Below are 13,097 nucleotides of genomic sequence, written 5' to 3' on the forward strand. Positions count from 1 at the left end.
AGTGAGACTCCGTCGCAAAAAAAAAAAAAAAAAAAGTAAAAAGTAAAAATAGCACAAGTATTCACCAAAAGATGAATAAACAAATTGTGATATATACAATGGCATATTATTCAGTCATAAAAAGAAATGAAGTATTGATATATGCTACAATAAAAATGAACTGCAAAAACATTAAATAAAAGAAGCCAGACGCATGAAAAACTGCAAAAACATTAAAAAAAAAAAAAAAGAAGGCAGTTGTGCCTGCCCAACACTGTGAATGTATTATTAGGTTGGTGCAAAAGTAATTGCAGTTTTTGCCATTACTTTTAATGGCAAAATGCCACTGACCTGTTCACTTTAAATGGTTAATTTTATGTGAATTTCACCTCAATTTTTTTAAAGAAGTAGCCAGCTCCTGAGACCAAAATGTAATCAGTATGTCACTGACTTAGTGTAAAGGTACTGGAAAACCTTTTTTTTAAAAAAAAAAAAAAAAAAAAAAAAAAGAGATGGGGTCTTGCTATGTTGACCTGGCAGACCTCCAACTCCAGACCTCAAGCAATCCTCCCATCTCGGCCTCCCAAAGTGCTGGGATTACAAGTGTGAGCCACCATGCCCAGCCAACTGGAAAGCCTTTATTAGGATATTAAATGGTATAAAGCTAAGAACAAAACCAAACCTCCATTCTTGAGTAGCTTTTGAGGGGGAATATCCATCCAGGTTTTTTGTTTCTTCTTCATCTCTGTTTGGCTTTGAACATTTCTCCTGTCACTCAATAACTACTGCTCAAGATGAGCAGAGTAGATAAAAATGCAAATCAGTTATAATCTTGCCAACTGTAAACACCTCTGGCATAATGAAATCAATTATTGAAATGTAGATGTGTTATTTAAAAATCAAGAAATAGGATTATGGGATTAATAGAGGTCTTCGTTTCATCTATCCATGCAATATCATTATAATTTAGCAAAGATAAAAAGACTGCCACTGGACTACAGACGTCTTTCTCAGAATTCCTCCATCAATTTTAAGCAATCTTATCAAAGTCTTGAGTGCTTGGTACTCAGATTTCACTGTACACTTTTACCCATGTCTGAGTTCCCCAGGACTGCTGTAACAAACAACAGAAATTTGTTATCTCACATTTCTGGAGTCTGAAATCAAGGTGTTAGCAAGGCCATGCTCCCTCTGCAGGATCTATGGAGGAATCCTTTGTCTCTTCCAACTTCTGGTGATCCCAGGTAGTCCTTGCCCTCTGGCAGCATAACTGCAACTTTCACTGCCATCTTCACATGGCCTCTTTTCATCTGTGTGTGTCTTCTCCTCTTCTTATAAGGACAGTAGGCATTGGATTTAGGGCCCACCCTAAATCCAGGATAAATTCGCCTCAAGATCCTTAAATAATTGTATCTGCAAAGACCCTATTTCCAAATACAGCAGTCCGCCCTTAACCATGATTTCACTTTTTTTTTTTTTTTTTGAGATGGACTTTCGTTCTTGTTGCCCAGGCTGGAGTGCAATGGCGTGATCTTGGCTCACTGCAACCTCTGCCTCCCAGGTTCAAGCTATTCTCCTGCCTCAGCTTCCCAAGTAGCTGTGATCAGTTATGCGCCACCACACACAGCTAATTTGGTATTTTTAGTAGAGACAGGGTTTCACTATGTTGGCCAGGCTGGTCTCAAACTCCTGACCTCAGCTGATCCACCTGCCTCGGCCTCCCAAAGTACTGGGATTACAGGCGTGAGCCACCGCACCCAGCCCATGATTTCACTTTCTGTGTTTTTAGTTACCCAGATTAAACCACGGTCCAAAAATATTAAATGCAAAATTATAGATAACAATACATACATTTTAAATAACTTTTATTAGAGTATATTGTTACAACTCTTTCATCTTATTAGTTCTGCTGTTAAGTGCCAAATTCATAAACTTTATCATAGGGATATGTATGCATAGGAAAACAAACAGTATATTAAGGTTCAGTACTATCTGCGATTTCAGGCATCCACTGGGGATCTTGCAAATGTATCCACCACAGATAAGGGCGGGGGTGGGGGGTGGCTACTGTTAAGTCACATTGTGACATTCCAGATGTACATGAAATTTGGAGGGACACTATTCACTATATCACACAAGCAACATAATGCCTCTTTTGACACAGTAAGATTTTAAAAAAAGACTCTCAAATTTTAATTCAGCTTGATAAAATTAGAATTCTTCTTCTGGGGAAGTTTCTTTTTGAGACAAGATCTCACTCTGTCAGGCCAGAGTGCAGTGGCGTGATCACACCTCACTGCAGCCTCAAGCAATACTCCCACCTCAGCCTACTGACTAGCTGGGACTACAGGTGCACTACCACACCTGGCTAAGTTTTAAAATTTTTGTAGAGATAGGGTCTTGCCATGTTGCCAGGTTGGTCTCAAACTCCTAGCCTCAAGCGATCCTCCTATCTCAGGCTCCCAAAGTGCTGGAATTATAGGCAGGAGCCACTGCATCTGGCCTCTGGGGAAAACTTTTAGAAATATACTTTTAATTTTTGAAAGAAAATTAAACCAAACAAAAATCAAATCCCTAAAACTGAGTATTCCCATTTATTTATTGGCTAAAACTGATGATGAAAGAAGAAAAAGTACCTTCTGATAGAAATTAAGCATTATAGATCAGTGCTATTTATAATTTATTACTTATTAAAGTAACTTCAGCTTTCTTATAACAATTCAATAAGCCCTCTCCTAGAACTCAGGGGCTTTTAAATTTATGTTTTTACTAAGAAAACCTTTTTAAAAAAATCCCTAAGCTATATGTTTTTAAAACATTTAAAATTGATTTTTTAAATTTTGAAAGTGAAATTATAACCATCTTCAAAACATACAGTAAAATGTATTACGTAGTCAAGTATCAATTATTTCAAACAGCATGACAATTTAACTACAAATAATTTCAAATCCTAACAAATATAATTACCTAATGTTTAAGTAATTTTATAAATAAATTACCAAATTAGAAGACAGTATTGGTTGACTATATTTTACAAACTATAACAATATATCCCACACTTCATATATTTTAACACCCTGGGGTATTTTTCTGCATTAATAAAGTTCTTCTATTATAAATTTTCAGGAATTCTTTCTGATGTACCAAGATTTCATATGAAAAAGCAGAAGCTATTTTTTTATTTCTGATATAAAACAGTAAGTATGAACCCAATGTAGAAATATGAAGTTAGACAATTCCCTTTGGCAGAAAACAATTATAAACAGGTCTTAATATAAATAGAATCCATAAGCTCATAAAAAGGAAAGTACACAACCCTGTGTTTCTTAACACCGAAAGAATCATCAGTATACAGATTTAAAATCATTTTTATCTCTTGACAGCCTGCAACACAAAATTTATTACATATGGCAAAAAATAATTTTTAATTTAAGAGAAAGAAAAAAACTTCTGCATGTATAAACTTTCACCGATGTGCCAATATATACTATATATATATATGTCATGTTTTATTATTCTAAAACTACATTAATTATAATGGCTGATCCCAATTTAGTGGGTGTGCAGTAATTATACTGGCTCAAAGACATGCTGAATTAAGCTTTTATAATTGAGATCACAATTATACATGAAATACACAAACATTAAAATAAGTTTATTAAATAGAGTTTGGGAGAAAAAAATCTAAGAAATTCCATATATATGCAAACGTTGACTATTATCAAGAGCAGCTTTGGATTTTTTTAAATGTTTTTTAAAAATTATTATTTTGTAAAGAACAGAAGATTTGTTTCCAAAAAGTAAGGTGCCATTCAGAAGTATATAATTGAATTAACATAAAGGAAAATACTGAATAAAAAACAGAACATGAGATATTAAAGGTTAAAACTTTCTGTTCAGTTATTTGTATCTGAAGTTAAGACAATGACATAAACTGAGCTTTCAAATACTGCTAATTTTTCCACTTAAATGTAGATCAAGTACCATATAGACTATTTTGTTCTAGAATAAAGTTTCTTTGAAAAAGGAACATATTTATAATCAAATTTCTGTAGATAAATGGCAAAATTTTCAGAGAACTAGCTTGAAATGGATTAAGTAGAAAGAATGACTGCTTTCTTTAAAAAAAAAAAATACAGAAATCTTGCTTCCATGTAACTTTTTAAAAACTAATGTCCATTGTTTTTCCCAGTCTGAATATGTTTCCATACATGTATGTATTTGCAATTTTTATTTTCCAATATGTAAAAAGTTGGTAGACAATGAAGTAGTGTGCAAATTTTTAGGAGAGAAAACAATCCCTACTGGTTTACTACCAAACTCTCACAGTTATATAGAATCTATTAGCACTGTAAACTAACTCAAAACGCAGGCTTCAGAAAAACTGCTTCAATAGCCTCCCTGTCAATCTGTCACCTTCTATGAAGTCATCACCTGCTATTATTCCACAGGCTGAGAATTACTTCTGAAAGAAATGGTCAATTTTTTCAACAGCTTGGTATGCTGACAGCTTAGCAACGGTACTTGAATCGCCTCTTTAAAAAAACAACACATCACTAAAAACACACTTATCATCCATGCTTGGTATATCTCACAACAAATTATTAGGAATGTCTCATGGCTCAAATTCACACGCAATCCCATAAAAAGGATATGGAGCATCTCTGCACACCACATTGCAGGAAGAAAAACAAATGGACCATATCTTCATTAGAGAATAGCCAAAGTCACTTGAAAAGGTTATTAGTGACAATTCTAAATACCAGAGATACATGTAGGAAAGAAAATGTTTTTCCTCAGGGAATGGAAATGTTTTGTGGGACATTCCTTCACAGTTGGCATGACTGTTTGGGGGACTGACTAAATGCTTTATCACACATCTGCATTTACAAGGTCTTCACTGTTAATCACAGAAAACATTTTTGTTCCTTCCAGATTGCTCTTGTTTCTGTAGACAATTATATGCTAATTATTATTCAACATAACAGTGAGAGCAAAAGTGACAATACTGCAAACACAACTGCAATTTAAGGAGCCAAAAAGAAATATGCTGGCAAGCTAAACGCTTACACACAAAAAAGTTAGGCTTTTAAAATAACAGTGTGTGAGAAACTCTGAAAAAAATATTTCAAGTTCTTCAGTGCTCTTATGACATTTTAGGGGGAAATAGTGGTTTCTTTAAAACATTTTAATCCTCCTATCTCATACTGTTTATAAGTATGAGATTCTTATGACAAACTCACTCTGTCGATCATGCTACTGCACTCTAGCCTGGGTAACAGAGCGAGTTTGTCATAAGTATCTCATACTGTTTGTCATAAGGCTACTTAATGAGTATCTAGATTTATGTAGAGAAATCTGAAAGTAAGACAAAACTAACTGAAAGCATCTTTAAGCTGCCTCTGATCAAAAGATTGACTTCAAACAAACTGGACTGAAAAAAAAACCTTTTATGGCCTTGTAGAATAAGAGAGGTTTTTGTGCTTTATTTATTCATGGTCCTTTTGAGTTGAGAGGGAAAAAAGTTTTAATATTTTCAGGTTGGTATCACAAGGACTGAATAATACACTTATGAAGGCTTTCAAGAAAATGCTTGCTTTGTTTCTAAAGGAGAGGCTGCTGATGGTAATTTGTGTGCTGCTGTGCAACTGGATGAGCTGGAACTGTCACCGGAAAGCCTGCCAGCTGAGGCAAATTGGAAGTAGTGTTCTGATAAGACGACATATCCACAGACATCCCCATTTGCTGTGTGTAAGCAGTTGTACCAGTAGCTGACTGTAGGTTAGAGTTCTGGTTCATATAAGTAGGATTGGAAACAGTGTCTTGTCCAGTGCTACAAACAAAATTTTAAAAAGAAAACCATATTTACTTTGCAATATCTAAGGTTACAGTTAGAGACCAATCATCATGACAAAAATGCCTTTTCCATCTTCTTTTTAAGCTTATGTAGCTCTGCTGTTCTGATTACAATTTAATCATTCCAGCCATTGAATACTGTTAATCAAATTTTCTTCTTCTTTTTTATTTTTGAGATGGGATCTTGCTCTGTTGCCCAGGCTGGGGTGCAGATCATAGCTCACTGCATTCTCAAACTCCTGGGCTCAAGCAATCCTCCTGCCTTAAGCCTCCCGAGTAGCTGGGACTATTTAAAAAAATTTAAATTAGTTCCAACTAATTAAAAAAAAATTTTTTTTTGTAGAGACTGGGTCTTGCTATGTTGCCCAGGATGGTCTCAAACTCCTGGGCTCAAGTGATCCTCTGGCCTTGGCCTCTCAAAGCGTTGGGATTACAGGCATGAGCCACCATGCTGAGCTTGTTAATGTAATTTTTATATTTGGTAAGAAGAGAGAGATACTTGAAAACAAACAAAATGTGAGATTCTAAGGCCAATTTAACTTCCCTTCTCCAGAATCTCTAACTAAAAACATTCAGAAACCATCTGAGGAGATGCAAACTGTTCCTGACAGAAGTACCCTTGGCCATTTACAATGAGAATGGAGCCCTGGCTCAAGATGCCACTTTCAGCCCATATTCTCCCTTCCCCATCTCCCAATCCAGCACAAAGAAGTCCACCTCTTCTCTGTAAACATCCTTCAAGCTTTCCTTCAGTAAGGACTTTCTACTTTTAAAAGGAAAACAGTGTAGTCTGTATAGAGCCCAAAATTGACCCTTAGGATAGTCCAAAACTATAGTTTCTTTATTGACACTTCACAAACTAAGCTGAAAAATCACATCAAATTGCAAGACTTGTTTGTTCCTATAACTACTATGGCATACATTTCTCTTAAAATATATATACTTTTGGCTGGACGCGGTGGCTCACACCTGTAATCCTAGCACTTTGGGAGGCCAAGGAGGGCAGATCACGAGGTCAGGAGATCAAGACCATCCTGGCTAACACAGTGAAACTCCGTCTCTACTACAAATATAAAAACAAAATTAGCTGGGTGTGGTGGCACGTGTCTGTAGTACCAGCTACTCAGGAGGCTGAGGCAAGAGAATGGCGTGAACCCGGGAGGCGGAGCTTGCAGTGAGCCAAGATCATACTGCTGCACTCCAGCCTGGGCGACAGGGCGAGACTCCGTCTCAAAAAAAAAATACATATATATGTGTATATATATACACATATATATGTATATATATACACATATATACACACACACGTGTATATATTTGTGTATATATGTGTATATATACACACATATACATATATACATATACATATATATGTGTGTATATATGTGTGTGTGTGTGTGTGTGTATATCTATATATATGTGTGTGTATATATATATACACACACACACACACACACACCATGCCCAGCGGTTTTAGGGCTGAGCTCGGAGGCTCATGGCTCTAATCCCAGCATTTTGGGAGGCCAAGGTGGGAGGATTGCTTGAGGTCAGCCTGCTTTGAGACCAGCCCAGGCAACATGGCAATACCCATCTCTACAAAAAATTAATAACATTAGCTGGGTGTAGTATGCGCCTGTGGTCTCAGCTACTCAGGAGGCAGAGGCTGGAAGATCCCTTAAGCCCGGGAGTTGGAGGCTGCAATGAACTATGATCACAACACTGTACTCCAGCCTGGGTGATAAAACCCCATCTATAAAAAAAGTTTCAATAGAAAAAATTATGTAATTTTAAATTCCACCAAATAAACTGCTTTGCAATAAAAGAGAATTAGTTTCAAAACTACACCAGTTTTTTCTCCATAATTCCTAGTGTTACCAAACATAGCAAAATTTTATATTTTATTCTAACTGAACACTAATATGAACAGATTTATTTAATATTCATATAATATCTAAAATTCATACTCATGGAGTTTGAGGGTGAGAAGAGACCTTATAGATCATCCACATATGATTATATTGAATGAACATTTTATATGGTTAAGCAAAATGAATAGAAAGATTTAAATACAACTCTTAGAGCAAAAGTGTTTTTATTTAAAAAAAGAACTACAGGGCTGGGTGTGGTGGTGCATGCCTGTAATCCTAGCACTTAGAGCAGCCACAGCAGGAGGATCCCTTGAGCTCAGGAGTTTGAGACCAGCCTGGGCAACATGGCAAAACCCTACCTCGACAAAAAAATATAAAAATTAGCAGAACATGGTGGTGCTCGCCTGTAGTCCCAGCTACTGGAGAGGCTGATGAGGGTGGATAGCTTGAGACCGGGAGGTCAAGGCTGTAGTGAGCTGAGATCATGCCACTGCACTCTATCCTGAGCAACTGAGTGAGACCTTGTCTTAAAAAAAAAAAAAAACTTGGCCAGGCGTGGTGGCTCATACCTATAATCCCAGCACTTTGGGAGGCCGAGGCGGGTGGAACATCACGAGGTCAGGAGTTCGAGACCAGCCTGACCAACATGCTGAAACCCCGTCTCTACTAAAAATACAAAAAAATTAGCTGGGCGTGGTGGCGCGTGCCTGTAATCCCAGCTACTCAGGGGGCTGAGGCAGGAGAATCACTTGAACCTGGAAGACGGAGGTTGCAGTAAGCAGATATCTAGCCACTGCACTCCAGCCTGGGCGACAGAGGGAGACTCTGTCTCAAAAAAACAAAACAAAAAAACCTGAACTATAAATTCCACAGTTCAAACGCCCTTCTTAAGGGTCAAAGTAACAACAGTTTTCTAATTTTTAAGAGTGCATGCAGATAAATAAGCCTGGGACTACTTCACAGGCTGATTATAGCACAGTGCTAAGCACATCATGGGCTTAATCTCATAAAGGACAATTAGCTTTATTTTGTCCCAAGGATGCAGACTGTAAGCTTAAGGGCGGGCAATAATCTCAGTATGGGTAGCAAAGCTAAGGTAACACCATTCCACTTCACAGGATTATGAATAAACAGTTCTGTAACTTCATCTTAATAAGGGTCTATATATTCTCATTCTGAAAATCTAGGAAAATTAACACATATAATTATAAAATCAATACAGCTCCCAAAACTTACCTTAAATATGAAGTTTGAGCAGGCTGTGTTGTCACTGAGGAATTCACATTTGAAGGCAGAGATCTCAGTGGACCAATCTGATCGGGTCCTAGGCTATAGCTTTGGGCAACAGTTACTTGGTGAATGCTCTGACCCATATAGTTTCCACCATGTGATTGAACTGGATATGTCTATTAATCAGAAAGAAAAAGTTGATTCACTAATCTCCCAAACATGTGCCTAATAATATATTTAAAATGTTAAAAGACTTAAAGGAAAGAAACTATACTTCTTTGGGAAGCAATCTGATTCTACCAATCTATCCATCTTAGAGCTAAAAGTGGAGAGCTGTCAAATCACAGTGCCAAATCTATGCAAAGTTGATTTGTTTGGCTGTTATTTTTACAGAGAGCTGGGAGAAAGACAGGTGGTATACTTTTAAGTAGTGGATTGCAATCTATCCAGGTTGCCTATTACTCAGTAAACATGTCTTGCTGTAGAGCCACAGAAAACTATACACTCCCTTGAAGGGAAGCCCACCATTACTCAAAGTCACTATAACAATGATAACCTTCTTTACCCTCATCCCAGGATGACTCATCCAACTCCTTCCTAAGAAAGAAACTTGAGAGAAAAAGCTGAAAAAGAAATGGTATAAGGGTGCCAGGGCTTCCCTGGCAATGTCTACTTTATTTCCTACCTTTAAGACAAACAGGACAAAAGTAAAGAAGAGTTATGGGCAAAAGACATGTATCCTCAGGAAACAGCAAAAATGGTTTAGGTCTCTTTGGACATTTATATGTGCCCTACTTATTTTCAGGACAACAGCTCCTTAAGGACAGGGTCTACCACCTGTCTACTAAATATAGCATCAAAACAATGCACACATTTAATATCATATCATACCATAATGATCATCAATCCAGTTTTAAATTAAGCTATTTTTAAAGCAAAGACCATTCATCTGAAAATTTAGAATGCTAGAAATGCCAAATAAGCTATATTAAGTACAATCACATTACCTCCTTAGTAGACATGTAACAATCCACTGACAATAGGCTGAGACTGTGAGAATCAGCTTCTTCTGCAGTTTAGGGTTCCTGAGTAGCCTACACGATACAACTAATGTGTTACCCCAACTGCTTCTAGTAGAGATATATTTTTGTCAAATTAGAATAAAAACTTTTGAATATTTCAAATGCTCTTGAGTGAACACTGTAGATACAGATTATGTGAGGAATCTAACAGAAAGAAAGTTAACTTTTTAGAGACATGAGTTGTGCTTGGCAAAACGCAGTAAGTAGAATGCAACTAAACACCAAAACCTGACACAGAATGGCAAATAACCCTTTACAGACACACAAAAAAGCAAACATAAAGTTTTATCATACAATGATACAGACACTGCTGTTTTGTTCCACTTTCACAGCAGCAGCGAACAACTCTGAAAACAGAAGCAAACTGAATAAATCCCAAATGTCTTTTGCAGCCAGAAAAATCTTGCCTACCCTCCTAATTTTCAAAAAGATCAAGGCATGGCATATTTGATAAATGTATCTTGTCTGACGTGACAGTTACCATAGTGACTATTCTTTTTTTACTTAACAATTATGTTGTGTCAAGTCATCTAAATTATGCACCCACATTCTACCCTATCTCCTTGGTGTCTCCTTCACATGCACCTTTACATACCAGTTTTCATAAATTAACATGAATTTTGCTCATCCAAGCTCATTCTGAATTCAATTGGCTAATAGGCTGAAATTTCAAAAAACGCTTCCGAATGGGGATACTGACAAATGTTAAGTATTCACTTCACATGGCAAGCACACAAAAAAGGTGAAAAGTACTGGAAAAAGATGGCTTATGGATGTTCCTGGATGGCTTACGGAGTCTGTACCTCCTAGACATGTATCATATCTTTGCTATGCACAGATTTTTAACAATGTAAGTCATGCAGCTAAGTAAAGGAAGTATAAAGCATACTCTAGAAGTTCATTGTGCCTGTTAATAATCATGTAAGTCAAATAAATCTTTATGGAAATTTGTAAAGAAATGTTAAATTTTGTTGAGCAGCAGGAAACCGTTAGTACCTCACCTGGGGAACTTCTGATATGTCAGGTACTGTCCTAAATCAAAAGATTTATACCCCACATTTACAAAAAGGATTTATATTTACATAAAAGATTTATGCTTTATACTTACAAAAGCATATGAAGAACCAGAACTACCCTCACATACTTAATGGTCTTTTCATCCATGTTAAAACTGAACTAAAATGTATTTGTGAAATATCAGTATCTGTCTAATTTGCTCTGGTGAATGTTAATTGTTTAGCCAATATTTACTGAAACAATCAAAGATAAATTTTATAATTTTATTCACAGACAAAAGAAATCTTAATACTATGCTATAAAACATTTTCTTTTACTTTTAAAACTTGTTTATAATTTAGAAAATGTTCTCAAAAAACATGCTCACCTGCATTGGAACCCCAGATGATGCAGGTGGGTAATGTGCTGGAGGGTGGAGCTTTGAATAGACTGAGTACACTGGTGCTTCATTCACCAATTTGTTATATAGTTCCAGAGCTTCCAGGACTTTTACATTCAATTCAGACAATTCTGAATGCTTCCTGATGTAGAAGAAAAGTATTATAATACTCTTCTAGTTTTTAGCACGTATTTAGTAATACAAATTATTTTTTTAATTTAGCACAATTCCTATTAATATATTAAAAGGCTTTTTTATATTTAATGAAAGAATATTCACAAAGGGAAACTAAGAGGAAGAACTGCTTAATCTTTGTAATAGCTAGGCTGATATTGAGGCAGGAGAATAGGGTCTGGAGGCAGAGAATCTAAGGCTGTTTTTCAAGCTTACTTCTTATAACTAAATTGAAAGGAAAACCAACCCTAACTTTCCACACCTAAGTAACAAAAGGACCAGAGGCTACTTCCTTTGCAAACCCCCCACGTTTTCTGTGCAGCAAATGGGAAATTGGGTGTCCGAAAAAAATCAGACTGATTACAGGTCCAGTCTTCGTTTCCAACTTTGTAACTTCAGCCTCTGAATGGCTGCTGTCCACAACCAATCAGACTGACTGTGGGCGGAGTCTTTATTTGCACAGAAATATAACTTTGTAACTTCACCCTAGCCTCTGATTGGTTGCTTTTTGCAACCAATCAGATGTTTGCACAGCAGTGTTACCTTTGTAACTTCATTTCAGCCTCTGGTTGGCTGCTTTCTGCAACCAATCAGACTGATTGTGAGCTTCCACTTCATTTACATGAGGTGAGCACGAAAAGGCCAATGGGAAACTTCTAGGGGGTACTTGGACCCAAGAAAATTCTGTATCCTGGCCGTTGAGCTGCTGCTCAGGCCCACTCCCACACTGTGGGGTGTACTTTCTTTTTCAATAAAACCCTGCTTTTGTTCTTTTGTTGCTTCGATGTTTCTTTGCTTTGCTGGGCATTTTGTCCAATTCTTTGTTCAAAATGCTAAGAACATGGACAACTTGCAGTCACAATCCTCTACTGGTGACAATATGACTTTATAATATTAGGGAAAAGTCCTTCCACACCTCATAAAATGCAATCAATTCATAATTTTGGTGCTGAGAGAATTTACTTTCACACATTCCAGGTTTTTGTTGAGAATTCGATTATTAAAAAGAAAATTCTCAATTTGAGTAAGAATCTAGGCCTTAATTAAAAATCTCAATAAAAGAAAGTACCCAGGCAAGGCTCAGAACCTCTATGAAGTACAATATGATGGAAATTTAAAAACACTTGTTAAAAAAACACACACACACATTTTCATTTGTTTATATCCATGAAAGTGTCAACTGAAAAAAAAAAACCTACTTAAATAATTATCCTTGAAAATCCAAGTAAAAACAATGTGTAAGACTAATCTCTACAGCTCATTTGTTGGTTGGTTTATTTTGAGAAAGTAAGTAAACCAATGCTTTATTATGTAATGACAACAAACCCAAATAAAAGCATCTTCGAATTTGCCCAAGAAGCTTCAGAGAAAACTCTTCCTACTGGATAGTTCCCCTGGGAGTAATAAAGAACTCTCTTTGCACTGTCAAATTTACAAAAGCTAAGCAACCACTTTTCATCTGACCTGAAACATCCACAAGCCTTTTTACTGAATGTGGTTCTTTCTACATAA

General features: G+C 36.4%; 1 protein-coding gene across 1 annotated transcript in view; it reads right to left on the bottom strand.

Moving 5' to 3' along the window:
• Window positions 1-1,827: 1,827 nt before the first annotated feature.
• The window catches only part of STAM2 (signal transducing adaptor molecule 2), a 57,290-nt gene continuing 46,020 nt past the window's right edge, over window positions 1,828-13,097 (bottom strand). Inside the window, exons 12-14 of the mRNA XM_003776006.5 lie at window positions 11,400-11,553; window positions 8,940-9,109; window positions 1,828-5,812 (exon numbers count right to left, since the gene is read on the bottom strand). Of these exons, the coding sequence (XP_003776054.2) occupies window positions 5,584-5,812; window positions 8,940-9,109; window positions 11,400-11,553 (553 nt within the window). The 3' untranslated portion in view covers window positions 1,828-5,583. The remainder of the gene's footprint in view (window positions 5,813-8,939; window positions 9,110-11,399; window positions 11,554-13,097) is intronic.

Source organism: Pongo abelii, chromosome 11, assembly GCF_028885655.2.
Source record: "Pongo abelii isolate AG06213 chromosome 11, NHGRI_mPonAbe1-v2.0_pri, whole genome shotgun sequence".
Lineage (NCBI taxonomy): Eukaryota > Metazoa > Chordata > Mammalia > Primates > Hominidae > Pongo > Pongo abelii.